General features: G+C 38.1%; 1 protein-coding gene across 11 annotated transcripts in view; it reads right to left on the bottom strand.

The window, feature by feature from the left end:
* SNX25 (sorting nexin 25) overlaps positions 1 to 24,729 on the bottom strand; it is a 138,255-nt gene that overhangs the window by 77,455 nt on the left and 36,071 nt on the right. For 10 of the 11 annotated variants that reach the window (XR_012435279.1, XR_012435280.1, XM_045391913.2 and 7 more), the window contains exons 2-5: positions 24,486 to 24,570; positions 12,878 to 13,094; positions 7,418 to 7,590; positions 4,402 to 4,588 (exon numbers count right to left, since the gene is read on the bottom strand). Coding sequence is in view for 8 of the 11 variants with exons in the window: in XM_045391913.2 (XP_045247848.2) it covers positions 4,402 to 4,588; positions 7,418 to 7,590; positions 12,878 to 13,094; positions 24,486 to 24,570 (662 nt within the window). In the remaining 3 variants the exon portion in view is untranslated. Of the gene's footprint in view, positions 1 to 4,401; positions 4,589 to 7,417; positions 7,591 to 12,877; positions 13,095 to 24,485; positions 24,571 to 24,729 lie in introns of those variants that run through there. The other variant, XM_074040863.1, reaches the window with a different exon arrangement.

Here is a 24,729-nt window from a genome sequence, read left to right as displayed (position 1 = left end):
GTTACAGTCGGGCACGGTGGCTCACACCTGTAATTACAGCACTTTGGGAGACTGAGACAGGCGGATCACTTGAAGCCAGGAGTTCAAGACCAGCCTGGCCAACATGGCAAAAACTAATCAGGCGTGGTGGCGTGTGCCTGTTGTCCCAGCTACTTGGGAGGCTGAGGTGGGAGGATCACTTAAACCCGTGAGGCAGAGGTTGCAGTGAGCTGAGATCCCTTGTAAAAGGATCCAACCTAATTAAATCTGAGAATGGACTCCTTTTGCCTCTAACAGACTAGTCACCCCTGACAAGCTCGATTATCTAATCCAAATACCTCCAAGTGCCCTTCCCACTGACTCTGCAAACCCTGCTGGAAATGCAAAGCCTAGTGATAAGGTGGAAGAAAGAGGAACATACAACACACAGAACGGGAATAGTGCACAAAAGGAACGCACCTTCCTGGTGCCTGTGTCCCGTCACTCCTTGGCGGCGGTGGGTACGCCGTGGCAGGAGGCCATACTAGAAAGAGGTTAGGAACTGCAACATTTTATTTCACTCTCACTTATCAACAGTCACCGACAATGTCACTGAAGATGCTCAACGGTCACTCAAAAGGCATCCTTTAAATGTCAGACGATCCAGCTTGCCCATGGACTAGTGAAAGGATGAACCAAATGTGCTATATTCACACCATGGAATATTATTCAGCCAAAAAAAGGAATGGAGCATTGATACGTTATACAATGCAAATGAACCTTGAAAACACAATGAGTGAAAGCAAGCAGACACAAAAGGCCACATACTACATGATTCCATTTATATGAAATGCCCAGACTAGGCGAATCCATAGAGACAGAAAGCAGACTGGTGGTTGCCAAGGGCTGCAGGGAGGGAAGGAATGGGGAGTGACTGCTAGTGGGCACAGGGTTTCTTTTTAGGGTGATGAAAATATTCTGAAATTACACAGTAGTGACAGTCACAGAGTCTTTGAATACACTAAAACCACTGAATTGTACACTTAAAGGTGGTGAATTCTATGGTATGTGAATCATATCTCATTTTTTTAAAGGCATTCTTCAGTTTAGCACTTCTACTGCCTCTTAAGTCCCTCAGTGCTCAAGACCAAAGGGCCTGCTTCTCAGGGCACCTAGGGCGCTATCCCTTTAATCTTGCCCTATTTATGATGTCAAGAGGAAGTGATCTTTGAGAAAGAGTTAAAGGCTCACACTATTTTTGTTTCATCACGTATCAGAAGGGAAAGGAAAAACGTAAAATCAGAATTTCGGTGTAATGTTTGGTCAATCGAGTTAAGGCAATCCATGATGTTCCTACTGCAACAGAAGTAAGCTGTTCAATCATCCTGGAGCAGCGTACACCACAGTTTTATTGTTTTTTTATTGTAGAGATGGGGTTTTGCCATGTTCCCCGGGCTGGTCTTGAACTGCCAGGCTCAAGCAATCTGCCCTCCTCAGCTTCCCCAAGTGCTAGGATTTTTTTTTTTTTTTTTTTTGAGCTACTTCTTTATCTACCAGATGATGAACTGTATATAGTATTTAAATAGTTCTGAATCTTTGGCTGGTACATTTTGAAGAAGATAAACCATTCATTTTTATCAAGATTCATTCATCTTACAATACAGGAACTGTGTTAAGATGCAAAATAACAGATGGTGCTAGAGAACCAGTAGTAGATCATTCAAAATAATTAGTTCTGATTTTTAAAAAATCAGGAGCTCGCCTGTAGTGCCAGCTACTTGGAAGGCTGAGGGAGGAGGACTGTTTGAGCCTAAGAGTTTGTCCAGCGTGGGCAACACCGCAGGACCTTGTCTCTTAAAAAAAAAAAAAAAAATCTCAGGCCTTTCTGTTTCCTCCATTAACTATTAAATACATCCCTATGTGCTGGAATCTTCAGTTTGGCACACAAAATAGAACACTCACCCACAAGTCTGTAAGAACAAGGAATACCGATTCTCTTAATCTGCCACTGTTGACTCTCGATTGTTATCTTAAACTCGCTTGGGGTTACCAAATAGTCCACATCTGCCTTTACTGTGGAAAGACTATTTGGTTAAAGAAAAATGCTCAGGAATTCAATGAAGCCACAAATTATCAACATGAATTATCTGTTCATAAACAATGTCTTAGGAAGAAATTACAATGTTGTGGGGCATAGTCATCATGTTACCTTGTCACATCAGGCACCACAAATCCGGGAACGGCAGGCATAAAAGCACCAGGTGGATGAGTATTTGAGTATAGGTTTGAATAGCATCCCTACAACTAGAGTTTGGGGTGTGTGTGTGTGTGTGTGTGTGTGTGCAGTTTTAGGGAGAGGAGAGGCAACAAGGGTGTTCCACCACTGTGAGCTCTTTCACTTTTATAGAATGAGGCTTTAAAAGGAATCAAAGGACGCTGGGATAAGGATGACTTGAGTGGATGTAACCTGTAAGCCTCACATAACAAACCTGGAATACCGGCTCTTGGGTTCTAGCTCAAGTGTCACACTTACAAAAAAGAAATGTCTAGACTCAGACGTAAATAAAAACAAATCTATAAAGAATATCATGTAGCCTATTCAAAATTATGCATGGCAAGAGAAACATAAAATCTCCAGATATTATATCAGATTTTTATTATACCCAAAATTAAACTACTTGTAAACAAATCCATTTACATCGAACCCGTCATTATGTATTTGAGGTATATATTTGTAAACTGAACCCGTCATTATGTATTTGTGACACCTAGATTAAGATATGACACCATGTATAAGAACACAGTGGCATCTACAAGGTATGTCTCCTTAGATGGTGTTTTATTCGAATCAGAAAATTAAACAGCATGAGTCATCTTAACGTTAACCCCAGTTCACAAGTGAATGTCACAAGTTTTAAACCCTCAACTAATTCAAACACCCAATTTCAACCAATATTTTACTTTTCCATCAGGGATTTACCAAAATTATTAATGAGAAACAAAATGAACATATAAGAGTTTTCTTTCTTTCCCATGTATTATCATTTGGGAACATTAAAAAGAAGAGTAGAGAAACAGAAGCCTAGAAAATTTACAAACTAGACAATACTATATAATCACACTAAATGCGTATATACTCTTAAAAAAACACAAAAATACACACTCACCCCTAAAATAACTCAGGTATAACAAGGGACATTGCGCTCCCCTATAAAAGATACTCCTATGGTATTTTCAAATGTGTTTTCTCAAAATAATTAATCTAGAACCTCTTATTCCCAAACCCAAGCCTCTGTACTGTCCAAGACAAACAAAAACCAACACAATGTTCTACTCTGTAATTTAAAAACACATCATCTCCTTCTGATGTCCTTCCAAGTCCTTCCAAAGCTTTTCTAAGGTAGTCATCTGAGCAGCTAAGCAGGTACTCCTGACATCTGAAGAGCTTTCAATCTATTATAGCCTCATTACAGCTGACTCTTGAAAAACATAGGTTTGAACTGCATGAGTCCACTTACACAGGATTTTGTTCTGCCTCTGCCACCTGAGACAGCAAGACAAATCCCTCCTTATTCTCCTCCTCCTCAGCGTACTTCCATGTGAAGAGATGAGGATGAAGACCTTTATGATGATCTGCTTCCACTTACTGCATAGTAAATATATTTTCTCTTTCTGATTTTCATAACATTTTCTTTCCTCTAGCTTACTTTATTGTAAGAATATAATACATAATACATATAACATACAAGGTAAGTGCTAATAACTTTATGTTATTGGTAAGGCTTTGGGCAACAGTAAGGTATTTAGTAGTTAAGTATACGGAGAGTCATTTTTTATTTTTTATTTTTATTGTTTTTATTGTTTTTTGAGACGGAGTCTCGCTCTCTCACCCAGGCTAGAGTGCAGTGGCATGATCTCAGCTCACGGCAACCTCCATCCCCCAGGTTCAAGTGATTCTCATACATCAGCCTCCTGAGTAGCTGGAACTACAGGCATGTGCCACCACACCTAGCTGATTTTTGTATTTTTAGTAGAGATGGGGTTTCACCGTGTTGGCCAGGCTGGTCTTGAACTCCTGACCTGAAGTGATCTGCCCACCTCAGCCTCCCAAAGCGCTGGGATTACAGGTGTGAGCCACTGTGCTAGGCCCAAGTCAAATGTTACATGTGATTTCTGACTGGGGGTGGGGGCGATGGGGATTGTGGGTGCCCCCAACTCCCAAATTGTTCAAGAGTCAACTGTATTTGAAAAACCTAATACTTTGAAAAAATCCATTCTAAGTACACTGTTAAGGTGATGCTGGATAAATTTAGCTGTCACAAAATAGTAAGATTTATAGACTTGTTTTATTTCTGCTTCCCTGCCTACTTTTTTTTTTTAACCTAACTAGGCAGCGGATGATAATCAGTAGTTGTTGCTGTGCTATAATTGAAGACCAAATACCTTAGTTGCTTCAAGAACTCCACATCAGAGTTGCTGTTAATGAGCTTGATGAAGTCCTCATAAGAGGGGGCATAGGTGTAGGCCCTCTTGTGGTGCTCATTCACCTGCTCTCTGTACTCCAGCTGGGCAAGCAGCATTTGGTTAATGTAGTCTGGATTACTCAGTAACTCCACTACCGGCTTCAAGACTACAGGAAGAAGAAGAAATCGCCCCTGAGAAAGGTATTCTTCTTTAAGGGAATTGTTTATACATCACATAATTGAAACCAGATTTGGAAAACATTTTCCAAGTAGCCAAACAGAGGAATATCTATATAATACAATAAACAATTCAAAAATGTATACACGCGCACACATACCGCTGCCTATCCCTCCAAATATGTTATCATCTGTGGCTACAATCAAGTTGTCATTTTAATAAATAAGTGAAATGTAAAGGAATAATGAAGGGAAGTCATTTGGAACTCAAGTTGCTAACAAAACTATCAAAATTAAAGCTGGGCGCGATGGCTCACGCCTGTAATCCCAACACTTTGGGAGGCTGAGACAGGTGGATCACTTGAGGTCAGGAGTTCGAGACCAGCCTGGTTAACACGGTGAAATCCTGTCTCTACTAAAAATACAAAAATTAGCCAGGCATGGTGGCACACGTCTGTAATCCCAGCTATTCAGGTGGCTGAGCCAGGAGAATCGCTTGAACCCAGGAGGCGGAGGTTGCAGTGAGCCGAGATCGCGCCATTGCACTCCAGCCTTGGCGACAGAGTGAGGCTCCGTCTCAAAAAACAACAACAAAAAAAAACCAAAAAAAATTAGGTACACTGATTTTTTCTTTTATTTATTTATATTACTTATAAGTTTCAATATGTTTTGGCAAACTTAGTCTGCCAAAGGATGCAAGTCAACATTCTCCCCAAGTGGTTAAAACAGACCTTAGAGAGGAAGTTAAAAAGTCAATGACACTATTACAAAGCCATCCTTTGAAACTTCCTCTTTGCTCTGTGGTTGGTTCTAATAGCTGATGGGCACAGCTGGCTTATCCTGAGAGAGTAAATGAGATAATCACCGCATCTCAAACGCGATGCTATTTGTCTGAGACTGAGAGGAGGGAAAGTTTCTCTTATCCTGACTAAGCATTTCCTTGGATACAGTTAACTTTTTTCGAGTAATCACATTATATTGTGCCACAGTTCCTTTTTATTTATTCCAAGTTCACAAAATTATGTACAGTCATGGATCACATAATGACATTCTGGTCAACAACAGACCGAATATATGACAGTAGCCCCCATAAGATTATAATGAAGCTGAAAATTTTCTAGCATTTAATGATGTCAAGCTGGTGTGAACAAACCTACTGCACTGTCAATAGTATAAAAATACAGCATATACAATTATGTACAGTACATAATACTTGATAATGATGATAAATGACTAATTACAAGAGTCAAAAAGTTAAAAAAATTAATAGTTCATAAAGTAAAAAAAGTTATAGTAAGCTAATGTTAATTTATTGAAGAAAATAAAATTTTAAATAAATTTAGTGTAGCCTAAGTGTACAGTGTTTATGAAGTCTGCAGTGGTGCACAGTCATGTCCTAGGCCTTCACAGTCACTCCCCACTCACTCAGACTCACTCAGAGCAACGTCCAGTCCTGCAAGCTCCATTCATGGTAAGTCTCCTATATAGGTGTACTATTTTTTATCTTGTATACCGTATTTTTATTGTACCTTTGCTATATTTAGATACACAAATACCATTGTATTACAACTGCCTACAGTATTCAGCAGAGTAATATGGTGTACAGGTTTACAGTCTAGGAGCAATAGGCTACACCATATTGCCTCTGTGTGTAGTGGGCTATCCCATGTAGGTGTGTAAGTACACTCTATGATATGTGCACAATGACATTATCTAATGACACATTTCTTGAGACATATCCCTGTTGTTAATCAATGCATTACTATATAGGCATTACCAATAAATCATATAGCAAAGATATTTTAAGTAAATATACTAATCAGAATTTGACTGTGGTCAAGCATGGTTGCTCCCACCTGTAATCTCAGCACTTTGGGAGGCCTATGCAGGAGGATCACTTGAACCCAGGAGTTCAAGACTTGCCTGGGCAACATAGTAAGACTCCCACCTCTATTTAAGAAAAAAAAAAAGAATTTGAATACACACATACACACACACACACGTAATATGTAAACATACACACTATGGATATTATATAGCTATTATACACACACGTATGTAATATGTAAATATACATACTATGGATATTATATAGCTATTATACACACACGTAATATATAAACATACATACTATGGATATTATATACCTATTATACACACACACACACACGCATACTTTCTTTTTTTTTTTTTTTTTTTTTGAGACGGAGTCTTACTCTGTCGCCCAGGCTGGAGTGCAGTGGCCTGATCTCAGCTCACTGCAAGCTCCGCCTCCCGGGTTCACGCCATTCTCCTGCCTCAGCCTCCCGAGTAGCTGGGACTACAGGCGCCCGCCACCTCACCCGGCTAGTTTTTTGTAGTTTTAGTAGAGACGGGGTTTCACTGTGTTCACCAGGATGGTCTCGATCTCCTGACCTCGTGATCCACCCGTCTCGGCCTCCCAAAGTGCTGGGATTACAGGCTTGAGCCACCGCGCCCGGCCCATACTTTCATTAATGTACATATTATTAGCCTAGATAACTCAAAAGCTATCACAAATGAATGCTTCCCTGTGGAGAGCATAAGAACTGGTTTTCTGTGTCAAAACATACAACATAATGGACCGTGTATCTGGCAATATGTCATATTAAAAATGTAAGTTTATCCTGTGTGGCCAAATACTTTGAGAGACATAACAAAATTTTGAAAATACTTCAAATCCCATATGTTCAACAGTAAACAAGGTCTGCATAGGTGTTATACAAATTATTTTCACATTAGTATGTAGCACATTAGTTTGCGCACTTATTGAATTAGTAAAATCAACTGTACAAGTTTACCTTTTGTTGTGAGAATTTCTGCAAGCATTATACGTAAGCTGAGAGACTGCACATCCTTTGAGGGGAGGAGACAAAACACCAGAACCCGAGAACACGTCTGTAGAAATCTTACTTCATCATCTGAGTTCCTCAAGCATGCGTGCAACACAAAAGGCCTCGGCTGCTCTTCATGTCTAAACAAAGAGAGTGAAAAAGGAGGAGAGAAATTTCTAGAAACAATTCAATTATGTACTAGTAGGTAAAAAATATTTCAAATGGGAAACGCATTGGTTATAGTAACTCTGCCATCTCCTCAACAATCAAATTTCCTCAACCATCAACTAACCTGGAAAACTTTTGCTAGAATACATGCAAACGCATGGCCTTTCTGGATTTCAAATGAAATCATAACGACTAGCTTCAGTAGCATCAAAGAGTACATAGATAATTCCAGAATCATAGCAACAATCTAAAAAGGTACGAGTATTTATTTAGGTAATTTTTAAGTCTTCTAGATGTTTTCTTAAGTGTGACCTCCAGCTTCATTTTTCAAAAAAACCTAACAAAGCATAAACCAAGGTCGCCAGCCTGCTTTCTGACTGGGAGATCACAGGATAAAGAGACTACAGGTAGTTTAAGTGAGCCAGAGGGTCTATAAACTCCACATTATCTAACTTGTTGGCAAATTGCCTTCTGTGAGGCTCCCAAGTATTTTTCAGCCAGTCTTGACAACTTTGGTTGTGCACCTCCCTGTGGGTACTGACTCCATCCCAGGACCATTAATTTGGAATATCTGAGTGAAGAGGACTGGAAAACAGAACTTTCTATACTTCCCTTCCCAAAGTATCTTGATAGTGATTCAGGAAAGCCTGGGATGCTGCTTTTTCTAATGTCTTCTAGATAAGGAGGCAAAGTATATGAGATTCTTACAGTAACTAGTAGGTAACACTGAGAAAAAACATGAAACAGAGGGAGAGAAACATACCAGGTACTGCACAGGAAATGAAAGTAGTGCATATTAGTGCCTTTATAACTCGTGCCTCTCAGGTGTTAACTGAAATTTAGTTTTGCACTGGAGACTGAAGACTAGTTTCTAGAGCGTATATCGCTAGAAAAGAAAGGTTTCCTCTGTCTTGTACAACCTGGAGGAATTCTATCCTAACGTGTAAAGCCAACGACATGAAAAGAAATTTTTAGAAGAAGCCTTTTGCATATACTGATATGCTGACTTTTTAAAAAAGGCATCTTCAATTATTTTAAACTCTAGCTTTGCTGCCAGCTAGGTTGATATTTTATTATAGTAAGGTTAAGATGCTACTCCTTTATCATGTCAAGCACTTTTAAAGGTAATTCTTTTTTAAAATATCTATTTAGTTAATAAGCACTGGAGGAAGTTGGGAAAAAAAATCCACTTTTAATAGAGAAGCTTATTTAAATAATATCAAAATCCCTCTCAAAGAGCCCACAGTGCCTTCTCCGTATCAGTGGAAGGCAGACAACAAAGGAGCCTGGTGCTCAGACTGCCACAAGTTCCTCTCCCTCCTACAGCTAAGTTAGGGAAAATCCTTCTGACTGAGCCAAAGGCCAGAGGGCTGGCCAGAACAGCTTGATCTACGGTAAAAGGAAAGGCAGATCTCTCCCTGGAATCCCTCCACTAACTCCGAGCAGGATATTCCTAAGACGTGCTCTAGAAAGCGGACATCAAGTATTGCTTCAAAGCCAAGAAAGCATCACGAGGGGTGAGGCTGCTCTGTGGCAGGAGACGTCTACTAGCCTTCTGGTGGGTTGTAGCCATCAGTCTTTGCAGCATCCTTATTGTGTTCCGTGTGGATCAATCATTTGTTTGTGTAATTCCTACTACTTACCTCTGGGTTCTCATTCCTTGAGTAAGCAAAAGGACTTTAATATTTATTAAAAAGTTTCAAATGTACAATGACTTAATCCTCCTACCTACACCAAAAAGTAGACATCATCACTTGTATTCTATAGATGAGAAAATTAAGATCTGAATGATTATGTGAACAGTCAACGTCACAGAGGTAATAAGTGGTAGAAATAACTCTCTCAAGTCCTGCTCTGTTTCAATCTCAAGTCCCAACTCTACATTACACCACAATCAGAAATTACAAAGATAAAAAAGAACATTTCAGAGATAAAGAAGGAAAACACGAAAAAAACACACTCTTTTTTTCCCTCAAACTGCATGCCAGTACTTGACCAGCAAAGAAGAAAACTATGAAATTAAAGATGCTATTGAAATAATAGTATAAAAGCAATCATTTTTAGATTTTCCCAAAACATGCTGGAGCAAGACAGATGGGACAAAGGAAGAGGAAGCAGAGGCAAGAATTAAATGTGATCTAGATTGGCTTAAAGTGGCAACAGAATGATGTTCTAGAAATAAATACAGGCTGACCGGAAAGCTGCCTCCAGGAACAATTGCCCACCAGTCAACTAAACGATGTGTTGTTTTATTAAGGCAATTTATTATTGTTTGTCTGATAGTGGCCAATTCAATTGGGTGCTACCCAGGCTACCAAAGTCATTCTGCAGCCAATAGACATCTGCACACTACTGGAGATTTCTAGGACAAGTGCACTGTGGACCTGGGGCAGGCAGATACAGCTATTTGCCATTAAACCTGGACTCCCTGTCTGCCGGTCTGATTGTATGGTTTGTATAAGATGCTACACGGACAATATTAGTTCTCCAGGACACAATCATCTATATGAAAAATGCCAGTGACCTACTGGTACTTTTTCAAATATCCATAATCCATGAGAAATGTGGTAGAATTTTTTTTTCTTTGTTCTTTATTCTTTATCATCAACTAGAGCTTCTAGGCATAGCCCAGATGCCAGTGAAATAAATCTACCCTTGGCATAAGAAAACTAGAAGCCCAAAGAGAAGGAGCTTCTAATATTAAATCACTTTCTGTTTCTATTATTCTGATGCTTTATCCATATATTTATATTATCCACAAAAGCAGTAATCTCAAAAGCTAGTAAACGTCTGGATGAAAAATATATTCTCATGTTGAAATTAGATAATCATAAAACCACTGAATTTTTCTAACCACTTGCTCTTCTCCCAAATCTAAACCCATCAGTTTTCTAACTGGAATAAACATTGATTTAAAATACTGTCCTCAAGTCAGCACAGTAGCTCACTGTAATCCCAGTACCTTAGCAGGCTGAGGCAGGTGGATCACTTGAGGTCAGAAGTTCAAGACCAGACTGGCCAACATGGTGAAACCCTATCTCTACTAAAAATACAAAATGTAGCTGGGTGTGGTGGCACATGCCTATAATCCCAGCTACTCGGGGGGCTAAGGCACAAGAATTCTTGAACCCGAGAGGTGGACGTTGCAGTGAGCCGAGATCACACCACTGCACTTTAGCCTGGGCAAAGAGTGAGACTGTCTGAAAGAAAAAAATAAAATAAAAAATAATATACATATATGGAGAGAGAGATAGAATACTGTCCTCTATTGGACCATCATTTACATACTTTCAAATGAGCTTTCACTGAATTCAAACAAGTCTTTCACAGTATTTGTCAAGAGGGACTATGGAACACTTGAAATAATGGATACCACAGCAAATTAGCAGGTGCTTGCAGAGGTTGGTGAACACTTCGAAAGCAGAGGCTGAAGCTTTTGAGACTCTAGGAGGTAACCCAAGAGCCCTATTTCTCTCACTTTCCTTACTGATTCACACCCCTCCCCGCTTACTGGAAGTTACTTTCTCTATAAGCAGCAGTTTTCAAAGGGAGGTCCAGAGACTCCTGGGTGTCCCCAAGATCCTTGCAGGGGATCTGGGATGTTAAAACTGTAGTAATATAAAAAGGTCATTTGTCTTTTTCATTCTCATTCTTCCAAGCATAGTAGTTTCCACAGGCTACATGATGTGAGATGACATCATCATTCTTATGGCTAAGGAAAAGTGTACCATGTACTCTTGCACTTTAAAAATTCCTAGTTTTTAAATATCAAATATGGTAAATATCAATAGATACGATGAGTTGTGAAATGGTAAATGTTGGCTCTCCTGAGAAAAAAAAATGCTCTGATTTGGATCATTTGCCCATTCCATGGTGTAAATACTCTCACCACGGCCCATTTCAAGCTACCAAAATCGGTATAACTGAACCAAAAGTTGGGAAGACCTGTGCACAGTTCACTCCTGCATGCCCGTACAAGCCAGTTCCAGCACGCCACTAGATAGAACCCATAGAAATGAGCTCCTTGAGGTTCTCAGAAACTTTTAAGAATGTAGAGAAATCCTAGGAACAAAAAGTCTGAGAATCACTGCTTTACAGTAACGGTTTTCAAACCATGGTTTGTGACTTTTAAGTAAGAAAATAAAATTGAGTTGGTCTTAAACATTAATTTTTTAAAATGTTAAAAAAAGTGTCAAAGTTATTAGAGGTAATAAAAGTACTGTTTTATGAAACTGGGTCATAATATCAAGTGAATTTCTCACAGTGGGTCATAGTTTTTAAAAAAAGTTCACAAAACACAGGGGTGGCAGGCTGGAAAACAGTGGGCATGTCACGGCTCTGTGGATTTTGGCCTCATAAATCTGAGGGAAGGAAGAAGAGTCACAGGAAGGGGCAAGACAGCTGGAATGGAGACCTGCTGCACAGCCGCATTCGGCAGCAAGGTCGCCTACAGGAACAGCATCACAGGGCAGAAGGGTGATGTCATCTAAATACTTTACCTCTTCCCTGAAGGCGAGAATAGGCCACATTAACTATTCTCATTCCTGTTCCAACAGTGTCCATATCCACACAGGCAGAAGGCTACTCATTTCAGTTGGACAGCTTTTTATGAACAATTGTTAGGTACATAACAATACAAAGGCCTAACAAGCCTAAATATTAGCTACTTTCATAATGAAATTTCTCTAATTAAAGCCTACAAGCTCCAATATGTACAACTGTTATGTAACAATACAAAGGGCTAATAAGCCTAAATATTAGCTACTTTCATAATGAAATTTCTCTAGTTAAAGCCCAGAAGCTCCAATATTAAGTACCTTTGAAAATCAGTTTTCAGGATATCGTGATGCAACAGAGTTCAACACAGGACTCACAAAAAGAAACATGAACCATATTTAAATTTGTCTAAATACTGTAAACTCATTCACTCTGCTCATGCTAGAAAACACTATATTTAAATTTTTTATGTCTAGGTACTCATAATACTATAAGATCATCACAGTGCTGGCTCAGTAAAATTCATTTTACTGTTTATTTATAGAATTAATTGTATTTATAAGTGGTTTTCCAGCAGAAAGTGAAAAACAAAACTACTCTATCAGAACACAATAATTATTCCCCCTTAATAAATCTACATTTTCAAGCAAGTGCCAGCAATAGGCAGAATATTTTAGAGTTTTATCTTGACTTTGACCCCTTACTCAATTAAAAAAAAAAATGTAATGCAAAAAAAGGGGGTAAGTTGCTTATAACAGTTACCTGGCATTAGCAGCTTTCAGGTCACAGAAATGAGTGAGTAAAGTCCTCACAACATCATTGCAGACAACTTTAACCACATCCACGTGACTCAGTCTGTGGTGCAGCTGTCTGGCAATTTCCCAAAAGTCTTCCAAGAGCAGATGGTAAAGTTGTCCCTCATCTCTGCTGAGGTTTCCATACCAGGACAGAATGTAATCTCTATAACTGTAGTCGAACACTACCAGGAATAAACAAAGCAATGAGTAAAACAAATGAAAGAAGCAAACACCAAGACCGCATTTCTACTGGAAACTGGCCACCTAACTATTTAATATTCACTGTTTAAAATTAAAGAGAGGAGAAAACAGAACTCATGAGAATTCCTAAGTCTTTTAAAACGAAAGACTCTCATCTAACTAGAATGTTTAGGTATGGTGACCACGTCCTAAATTTTCCTACAGAGCCCTATTTTAAAATATTGTATCTTGGTGCCAAACTACCTAAATTTATTTAAAAAATCAGAGCAATACACTTATGAAGTGCACCCATTATCAATCTATTGCCTCTCCGCTCCGAATTCAGCCTTTTTGTCCCGCTCTATGATACTGGAGCTGGGCCCTGCAAACACCGTCAGTTTCTTTGCCCACTGGCATAACGTTAAGTCTATCAGTAGCACATGCTGGAGGGCAACTGGAGGAGGAAGGGGCTGCTCTCCCCAGTTCCTGTGTGTTCTTCTCTGTTCCTGCCACATTTAGCAGCAGGCATGGTACCCGAGGGTGTTTACCCCAATAGCGAGTTCCAGTGCCATCCACAGGGGAGTTTCCGAAAGAATTCTGCTGGCATCCTATGGGTGGCTCCCCCTCGCCTGTGGTATCTGCTCAACCTTCTTCACCATCAAGTGGGCCAAGGTTGTGCCTTCTCCAAGGCCTGGATCTCAATTCGAAGGTAAAGAAGGAAACTTCTTCCAAATTTATTCTGTCCTAAGGTGCTCTGCCTCAGCCCTAGCGAGAATGGCTGCTCCCAATATCTGCTCTTGCTATATTCTTTGGTGTCTCTTTACTCCTTAGTACTTAATCCCATGTTGTACATTAATAATTCTTTATATTTAACTCTCCCTGTTCAATTACATTGTGCTTTCTGTCTTGTAACAAGACCTCAACTAACATAGGAAGAATCCCATAAACCAGTCTTGGATATCACACTAGGCTCAGCCTCTATGGCCAATCGCCTTCTTTGGAAGATTTCTAGTGTCTATGTTCTTAATTCTGTGCTTCGGAATTAGGAAAGCCTAGCCATAGACCAGTGCTATCTAATATGAATATGAGAGCCACATATGTAAGTTTTAAGTTTTCTAGAAAACACATTAAAAAAGTAAAAAGATACCACAACAAGAAGCTCATAAAAAATAAGATAAACAATAAAAAAGTATAAAGAAGCAGGTAAAATTCACTTTAATAATATATTCATTTAACAAAATATATTCATTTAACAAAATATATTCACAATATTATTTCAACATGTAATCAATATTTAAAACCTTTTTTAAAATAAAATACTTTGCTTTTTTTCATACTAAGCTCTGTAAGCTGGTATATATTTTATTCTTTCAGCAATCTCAATTTGAACCAGCCACATTTGGGGTGCTCTACTGTGTTGGACAGCACTATTTCTAAAGCCTATATAGAAAGAAGCTGAAGCCAGCGTGATGTCTGCAAGAAGCTACGTCTTTTCAAAAATAAAATATTGGTGGGCTTGGTGGTGACTCCCCACAGGGCCCCAAGAGAGAAAAACATTTAGCTACACAATCCTGCTCCACCTCAAGGGTACCGAGGTCATTTTTTATCACTTGTTTCTCAGAGTTTTTTTTTTTTTTTAACTTTTCAAACTCTATTTGATTGGGCTTAATTACAGATGTGACTATACATCATTTCAGATAAATAATTTATCCTCCTGCTTTTCTTTGCTTGTCTGCACGCTACTTTATCCCCGGGAATCCTACGTGAACCAGATCTACTTCACAATTCCCTATGAATAACTAACCTATAATTGTCAAACAAGTTTTTAGCTTAGAATTTGGGGTTCATTTTATGCATCTTGGCCACTACACGCCAATTTAGAAGCTTAAGAATAATAAATTGGCTGGGAGCAGTGGCTCACGGCTGTAATCCCAGAACTTTGGAAGCCCAAGGTGGGAGGAACACTTGAGCCCAGGAGCTTGAGACCAGCCTGGGCAACATGGCAAAACCCCATCTCTACAAAAAATACAAAAATTAGCCGGATATGGTGGCGCATGCCTATATTCCCAGCTACTTGGGGCTGAGGCGGGAGGATCATTTGAGCCTGGGAGGTGGAGGCTGCAGTGAGTCAAGACAGCACCACTACATTCCAGCCCCGGGTGAGCGAGCAAAACCCTGACTCAAAGAAAGAAAAAAGAAAGAAATTTAGGTGAGCTTTCTGGGGGAGGGATTGTATGGTGGGGAGAGGGAGTCATTTTTCTTAGAAAACTGAATCACAACGGAATCACATATTTGCAAGTGCCTACAGGTCAAAGGAAGCACAATTTTTGTATTAATATTCTATGATGGCTTTTTTCATGGCTGAATATCAACCATGGAAGTACATTCAAGGTTTTTTCACATTTCCAGTATTCTGCAATTCAGCTTTATAATAATTTATAAAACAGCATTTAAAATCCCATAACTCAAAAATATGCCACAGCATTAAGATTTTTGTTCACAAACAATGATGCAAAGGTTTAGATAAATTTTCAGAGTGATTAAGTTGTAGGGATAAGATAACTGTGCCTTCCAGCTGAGAACAATTAATTGCCAGAGACAGAAAAAAAGATACTACCTCGATCTTTTACTACTCAGCAAATACAATTTATAGAGGGCTTCTAGTATGTAAGGTGGAATCAATATCCGTATCACTAAGCACTGGACACAAAAGGGAAGGTAAAACAAAAGCAAAACCAGAAAACAAGGCATCTGAAACTCTTAGTCATTTTCTGCTCATTTTTCAGATATTAATTTGAATATATGGCTGTTATATTTTCTAGATTTTGCAAAAGGTAGCTACATCTCATCCCTAAATCGTATGATTCCATTAAGGAAAAACAGCGGAAATGGTTTCTGACCCAGATGAAACTGCAAAAACAGGAATGGGTTCATCCTATCATCTCATTTATTGGTAACAAACACATAGACCATGGTTCCTACACAGGGAGTGAGTTTCATCCCTTCAGGAAATTGAGGCTCAAAGAAGTGAAGTAACTTGCTCAAAGAGGTGGCAAAGCCAAGTCTCCTACCTGCCAGTCACTCTTTCTACTCAGCACACTGTAGTCCTGCACAGAGGTGAACAAGATAGCTGCATGAGTAAAAGACAGGCAAAACCTAAAATAGCATCCTCGTCCACTGGATATCCAGTTTGTTTAAAACACATTTACATGAAAAAATATATGTAAAAGGCTGTACTTTGTAAAACTGCTGTACAAGACACAAAGAACCAACAGGCGAGGCCAGGCGCAGTGGCTCAGGCTTGTAATCCCAGCAACGATACTTCTCTTCAAACTAAGTATCATAAAACTATACATAAATATAAAAAGTACAGGCTTGGCACGGTGGCTCACATCTGTAATCCCAGCACTTTGGAAGGCTGAGGCAGGCAGATCACCTGAGGTCAGGAGTTCCAGACCAGCTTGGCCAACGTGGTGAAACTCTGTCTACTAAAAATACAAAAATTAGCCGTGCATGCTGGTGGGCGCCCGTAATCCCAGGTACTCCACAGGCCGAGCCGGGAGAATCACTTGAACCTGGGAGGCGTAGGTTGCAGTGAGCCAAGACTGCGCCACTGCACTCCAGCCTGGGTGACAAAGCGAGACTGTCTCAAAAAAAAAAAAAAAAAAAGAAGAAGAAGAAAACAAAGCCATGATTCTAAATATAAATTATATAACCATATAAACTAATTTACACAAGTACACATATGAACAAAATGAAACATACCCTACGGGTCAATTTAAGGAGACAGAGAAATTCATAACCATAAAATTATTTCATGGCTTTTATTAAGAAATAAACATTCAACATCAAGATGCCAACTAAAGAAAAAAAAAAGAAATACACAGAAACAATATAATTAATCACAATGAGAAATGAAAGAACACTTATCCCACTGCCAGGCAAAAAAAATCTTCCTTCTAAAGCCATGATAACACCCAACACAAATTCAGGTGCTACTGTCATTCAAGTATATCTAGTTTTAGAACTGCTCTCAAAGAAATGAGTTGGTAAAAAGGAGGCCACTGGAGATTATAAAGAATGACGTAACATGATGGAAACTTTAGTTTTAGTTAGGTTAAACTGAAAACAGGATTTAGGAAAACAAAGTAGAGAAAAACTATAGATGAGGACACAAGTTAAAAGGCTCCCACGTTAGTCTAGACAACAGGATGTTAGGTAATTGCTACCCACAAATTTTCAGAAAAGGAATGAGCTAAGTAAACAGTATAACAAAGAGAGCTTCAAGAGGGCCATTTTTTCTACCCTTGCCTTTTCCCCTGAGCAATTCAGAAATACAATTCAGAGATACATGTCCTGCCCATGAGGTAGAGCCCCATGGGTCATAAAAGTCCACGGCCTGGGTCTCTTAGAACAAAGAGACAGTCCTCATTCAACCAGAAACTTGTCTGACAATGACAATGATAAACAACAATTCTATTGTTCATTTAGATGGTCTTTTATGGTTTGTAAAGTTTTAAAATGCAATGGAAAGTCATCTTCTGGAAAGATTTGGGGTTATTAGTTTATGTGATTGATAGAGCTATTTACTTATCCAACAAAAAAAAAGTACACATATTTCATGTCACTGGGAGAAGAGCACGAACTAGAACTTGATGAGTTGAGCTTTCTAAAGGGTGGGAGAAGTCACGCGAGCCCTGCTTCCTCCGTGCCACCATCTAACTCCGAGACAGCCAGACATCTGGAACAGCCATACGGCAGGCCTTGGAAAAAAGACTACCACATAAGGTTTGCCTTATCCAGGACCTGTTCCAAAGCTGTTAAAAGTTCTATACACAAGTTCTGTTCTCCATAAAACTTCTGTTATACTTTGACAATGACCTTGCAGTATCTTTTGCTGTCATGATTGTTTTCAAGTTATGATCCTGTGTATAACAATTACTATAGGCATATTTACCACTGAAACTCAGAAAAGCATTAAGAGCCAATCAAAACTAGCTGAAATGTACTCACCTTGAAATGTATATGTGGGCTGGGCACGGTGGCTCACGCCTGTAATCCCAGTACTTTGGGAGGCTAAGGCGGGTGGATCACCTGAGGTCAGGAGTTCAAGACCAGCCTGGCCAACATGGTGAAACCCCGTCTCTACTAAAAATACAAAAGTTAGCCGAGCTTGGTAGCTCATCCCTGTAGTCCCAAGCTACTTGGGAGGCTGAGGCACGAGAATCACTTGAACCCGGGAGGCGGAGGTTACAGTGAGCTGAGATCATGCCACTGCACTCCAGCCTGGGCAACAGAGTGAGACTTGGTCTCCAAAAAAAAAAAAAAGTCTGTAACATTAATTGCAAAAAATGAGGGTAAAGGCCTTTAATTCTAAGATATTCAGACAGTGGGTTTTTTTATATGTGGCGTTTGGATTTTTGTTTTTCAGAGTATTTTGTGTGGCAGACAGTGTCTTTCATAAGACAGTCTGAGGTCAGCATCCCCAAGGTCTTGAAAAAGATACAATCTCATGAAGAATTATATTTTCAATTCAAGAACTTTCAATTTAACATTCAACACACCACTGAACAAATAACATATACTCAATAATTATACAATTAAATTATCTGGTCCACACTGGAGATAGTTCAAGGTAGGCTAGTGCAAATTAGGCAATAGAGCTGTTGAGATTTAATAGTAAGTCAAAAAGATTTTTAGAAGTCTTTTTTTTTCTATTTTCTGTCAGTTTTCTGATAAATGTAGCTTTTGGAGAAATTTCTGAAGTTATCTGGTACAGAGGGGTAACTGTTCTGACTTCTCAAGAGTTCATTCATATTAGATCTGAACCCCTAAAATATAGTTTTACATTTTAAACTGGCTAGCAAAACAGAGCAGTCATATGCTTCGATCACTTTCCTCAAGTGTGCCATTTAACTTACAGCATTTGTAGCTTTAGTATTTCTTATGGTTCCATAGAAACCTGGAGTATATTATTTTGCTCTGCATTTTTGACTATTACTTCTTTCTTCTTTGTAATTCAATCCGTAAAGACTTAAATCCTAACATACTGAGCTACAACACAAGCACAAATTTAGTCATAAAAATATCTACTCACAAACATGTAGAACATGTATACCTGCAGACACACATACATGCCTTATATGGTACTTAACTCTTTAAATGTTTTTAAATTACACACTCTAAAAACAATAAAATAGATACATAAAGATAAAATAGTACCATAATGTTCTCTAGTTTAAATTAGCTTCCAAGGAGGAGATTTTTAGATAAATATTTCATAAGCATTTAATATAACTGAACTCAAATTACTTCAGCCTTAACAAGTATATTATTTAATGTTTTGCAAATGTACGAGACCCTCAATTTGATTAATATTAAATCTATTATAGCTAGTTAATAACATTCTGAATTCCAATTAAATATATTGGTGTCGGGTTTAGAAATGTAAATCAAACCACTCCCGAGATACAAATTATAACCACTAAAGATTTTCTACATGCTGATGAAACCTCTTAGCCTTCTCAACATACATTTCTAGATTATAATTCTCCATAAAATTAACTGGTCAAATTTTTCTTGGAAGGTGATTCTAGTTTTGTTTGTTGTTGCTGTTGAATAACTACTGCCAAATGCATGAATTTTACTCCCAATAACTAACTTTCTAGCAGCTACTAGCTCTCCTTCTGTTAAGATTATATAATGCGCAACTTCGCAGCTTTTCTCTGAAAACCGCTTTAAAGCGAAGGACAGGTAAAAAAAAATTTGAACATTAAGAATGTGGTTTAAAAACAAATGGCGAAGTATAATAAACTAAAACGCTTACCCAAAGGTTTTGGAAAACATTTTCCTTTCAGAAGAAACCAATGAATACAAATTAACTTGAGGATAATGTTTTTGCCAACTAAGCCTCAACCCTTATCCTGTCTTTTTTCTTTCCCCACAAGTACTTCTGAAACAAACTGGTCTAAAATAAAGGTCACGTCTAAATACAGATAAATTTCTAAGTCTTCAAAAATTAAAGAGACACTCATGTTCATAGCAGCATCATTTACAATAGCCAAAAGGTGGACAGCAACCCAAGCATCCACTGATGAGTGAATGGATAAACAAAATGTGGCACACATATACACACACACACATACACACACACACACACATGCAATGGAATATCATTCAGCCTGAAAACAGAAGGAAATCCTGTCACATGCTACAACACGGATGAAACTTGAGGACATCAAGTAAAACAAGCCAAACACAAAAAGACAAATACTATATGATTCCACTTAGGTAAGATACTTAGAGTAGCCAAACTCTCAGGGACAAAAAGTAGAACAGTGGTTACCGGGGCTGGAGGAAGAGAAAGGGGTTGTCACTTAACAAGTAAAGAGCTTCAGTTTTGCAAGATGAAAACAGTTCTAGAGATTGGTTGCATGATAATGTGGATGTACTTAACACTACCGAACTAAGGCCAGGCGCGGTGGCTCACGCCTATGATCCCAACCCTTTGGGAGGCTAAGGCAGGCAGATCACTTGAGGTCAGGAGTTCGAGACCAGCCTAACCAACATGGTGAAACACCATCTCTACTAAAAATACAAAAATTAGCTGGGCATGGTGGTGTGTGCCTATAATGTCAGCTACTTGGGAGGCTGAGGCGCAAGAATTGCTTGAACCCAGGAGGCGGAGGTTGCAGTGAGCCGAGATCATGCCACTGCACTTCAGCCTGGGCAACAGAGCAAGACTCCATCACACACACACACACACACACACACACAACACATTATTGAACTATATACTTAAAACGGTTATAATGATAAGTTTTATGTCTATTTTAACACAATTAAAAATTTTTTTAATATTAAGGGCAGAGTTCTAATTCCAGGGGTGGTAGAATAGCTTATATCAGACTAACCTTCCTATAGAAAATAATTTGGAAATCTGGAAAAAATATTAAAAAACTACAGATGTTCCTCACCTTATGATGGAGTTGCATCCTAATAACACCCCCATCCCACCCCACAAAAGTAAAAAAATCATAATCTGAACTATCATAAATCAGGAACCATCTGTATATAAAAGCACTGAGAGCAACCAAACTTAGCAATTAGAAGGGAATCTATTATTGAAAGAAAGGAATGGTACCAGGTAAGATCCATGTTTACACACAGCTTTTCCCTACAGGCAACAGCAGTCTTAGAGGTACAGGCAGTAAACTAGAAGAGAAGGTCTTTTTTTTTTTTTTTTTTTAAATATATCAGGAAACAGATTTAAGAGTTGCCAGGTCTGCTGAAAATAAAGCCAAGAAATAAACGCCATGAAATCTAAGTACAGATTCTCAAACTCATTGCCAACTGTGAACTACACATGTATAATTGTCAACTGTGAACTACACACGTAAAATTGTCAACTGTGAACTACACATGTATAGGGGTAAGACGACAGGAGACCAGTGGAAAGCAACAGCTGGAAGACTCAAAGACCTGAGCAGATACTCCAGCTACTGTCCACCGGGGAGACAGAGTTTGGAGCTAGAATTCCACTAATGGTGTTGGGCTTTTCATTGCAATTGTGGACAGGCCATGAACCACAGGAGTTAAGTCTATGTCCCCAGACTGAGGGATTCACTTTAGATTAAGGACAAAATCCAAACACACCCATCCTAAGAAAATGTATAAAAAACCAAGTATCTTCAAGGTGATCAACCATTAATTAAACTGTATACTAAAAAACTCTTCAGAGGAAGATAACAGAATCTAGAATGTCTAAAAAGCAGCATCCACATTGTCCAGTATACAATAAAAAACAACTAGACATCAGAAGAAACCCCCAAAAAGTGACATCTAGTCAAGAGAAAAAGCCATTAACAGAAACCAACATCAAGATAGCCTGGATGTTGGAATTAGCATAAAATAACTTTAAGGCAGCTACTACAAAATATGTTCAAGAAAGTAAAAATAAAAATGTCATAATAATTGACAGATGAGAGAATCTCAGCAGAGAAGCAAAAATTACAGAAACAACAACAAGAAAAAAGAACCAAATGGAAATTCTAGACATGAAAAGCACAAAGTGTGCAATAAAAATTTCACTGGATGTACTAAACTACAGATTGGAGATGAGACAGAAAAAACAACTGGTGAACTTGAAAAAAAAATCATCATCATCCTATCTATCTAAAGAACAGACAGGAAGAAAAGACTGGTAAATTGGACTTTATCAAAATTGAAAACATCCACTCAAAGATAGCATTAAGAAAACAAAAGGCAATTTACAAACTAGGAGATAAATTCTCTCTATCTGTATCTAACAAAAGACATGAATCCAGGTATTTTAAAAACTATAAATAAATTTAAGTTTAAAAAAGAAAGACTCGAATAGACACATCACAAATAAAAATCTGAAAATTGTCAATAACACATGAAAAGGTGTTTAATATCATAGTCAGTACGGATACATAATTTAAGGCCACAGTAAGATACACCCATCAGAATGGCTAAAAGAGGAACAAAACAACAGCAAATGTTGGTGGTAATATGAAACAACCGGAACTCTCATAAATTGTTGGTGAGAGTCTAAAAAGATACAACCATTTTGGAATACTGTTTGGTAATTTATTATAAAGTTAAACATACAACTATCGTATGGCTCAGCAATTCTACTGCTAGATATTTATCCAAGAGAAATAAAAATATATGTCCGCTGAAATACTTGTTGATAGCAACTATTGACTAACTTTCCAAAACTTAGAAATAACCCAAATGTCCAACAGGAGAAAGGATAAACATATTGTGATAGCTGGATCAGTGTAATGGAATACCACCCACCCAAAAGTAACAAAGAATAAACTGATACACACAATATGGATGAATCTCGAAAACATTATGCTGAGTGAAAGAAGCCAGGCATAAAAGAATACACACTGTATGGTTCCATTTCCATAAACTTTTAGAAGAAGCAAAACGAAGTGATACCAAGAAGGGTCGGTGTTGATCAAAGGGGAGCATGAGGCAAATTTTCTAGAATGATGGAAATGTACTCTATTTTGAATGAGGTGGTTATACAGTTATGCACATTTATGAAAATTACTGAATTGTATAATTAAGATTTGTACATTTCAAAGTATGTAAATTTTACCTCAATAAAAGCAATTAAGAATAAATCCTGCACATTTTTTTTGAGATGGGGTCTCATTGTGTTACCCAGACTGGAGTGCAGTGGTGCAATCCAGGCTCACTGCAAATCTCTGCCTTTTGGGCTCAAGCAGTCCTCCCACTTCAGCCTTCCAAGTAGCTAGGACTGCAGGCATGTGCCAACATTCCTAGTTAATATTTATATTTTTTGTAGAGACTGAGTTTCACCATGTTACCAGGCTGGACTCCTGGGCTCAAGCAATTCACCCACCTCAGTCTCCCAAAATGCTAGGATTACAGGCATGAGCCACCACACCCAGCCAATCTTATACTCTAAAATTGTGATTATGAGATTATGAATAATAGCTAAACTTTAAATCCAGTAAGTTTTATATGTCATTGTACTTTAACTACTAATAGAAATATTTTTAAAAATTTAATTATGTCCCCAAAGGTCTAAAATTATATGAATCCACACAATTTCAAACTGTTTCTGTACTGATATAGTACTCTCATTTTCAGATTTTGATATGGTGATTTTTGTGAACTATGATGAGTAAAACTTATGTATGTACCTATCACTTATTCAGTTCTCTTAACGTCATGTCTAACATCATGTATTCACCTGAAAAACTCATGGCTTGTTTTCTGAAAGTTAACTAAAACTGTCACTGCTTTTAGAAATTTGATATTTAAAATCTTTCTTAAACCTTAATTTGATCCTCAAAATATATTATCTTTTAAAATTTTAATATTTAAAAGCACACTTATTTATTCCCACTTTCAGACATAGCCATATTTTACCTTCCACCACCCCGCTTCTGCCTTCAATACAAGCTTCATTGCATGTTCATTCCTCTGAAAGACTACTATCACTTAGTTGGGTTTAACTGGTTTGTCTGTGAGTGAGCCTGAGTCTGTCTATCCCCAAAATGCTTTCTCTAGGTTATAACTAGAAGAAAAAAAAAATTCCTAAAACCCATTTTAGAAAAGAGAGAAGAGATTTGTGCTTCATATGATGGAACTAGCTCTACCTGGCTGGCTAGTTTCATATGATCTGTAAATTCCTACTCAACAAATATGTAAATCCCTTACATGCAGACAAAACATGGATGTATTTAGTCACCAAATATAAACTCATGAAGAAAAAATTCCTAATGCTACATGCAGACAAGAAGAATAAATTTGGAGATTATTATTTTCCTTTTAGAACATAATGAATTGCTTTACATGGTAATTACATACTCTCATTTAATCCTTACCTTCTTTCAGAGCTTTATCCATATTATGAGAAATTACTACCCTTCTAGACTGAGCTGATTCATGCCAGCTTCCATACACAGGACTCTGAAACGAAAAGAAAAAAATACAAAGCAGATTACTGAATGAATAAATCACATATAAAAACAAAATCAAAGGTATGAAATGCCATCTAAACAAGCATTAAGATAAGGCTTAACGAATAATAGAAGTTTTTCCACAAAAGTAAATAAATGCTTAAGGTTA

The sequence above is a fragment of the Macaca fascicularis genome, chromosome 5 (assembly GCF_037993035.2).
Source record: "Macaca fascicularis isolate 582-1 chromosome 5, T2T-MFA8v1.1".
NCBI classification, from domain to species: domain Eukaryota; kingdom Metazoa; phylum Chordata; class Mammalia; order Primates; family Cercopithecidae; genus Macaca; species Macaca fascicularis.
This window is presented reverse-complemented; position numbering and strand designations above follow the sequence as displayed.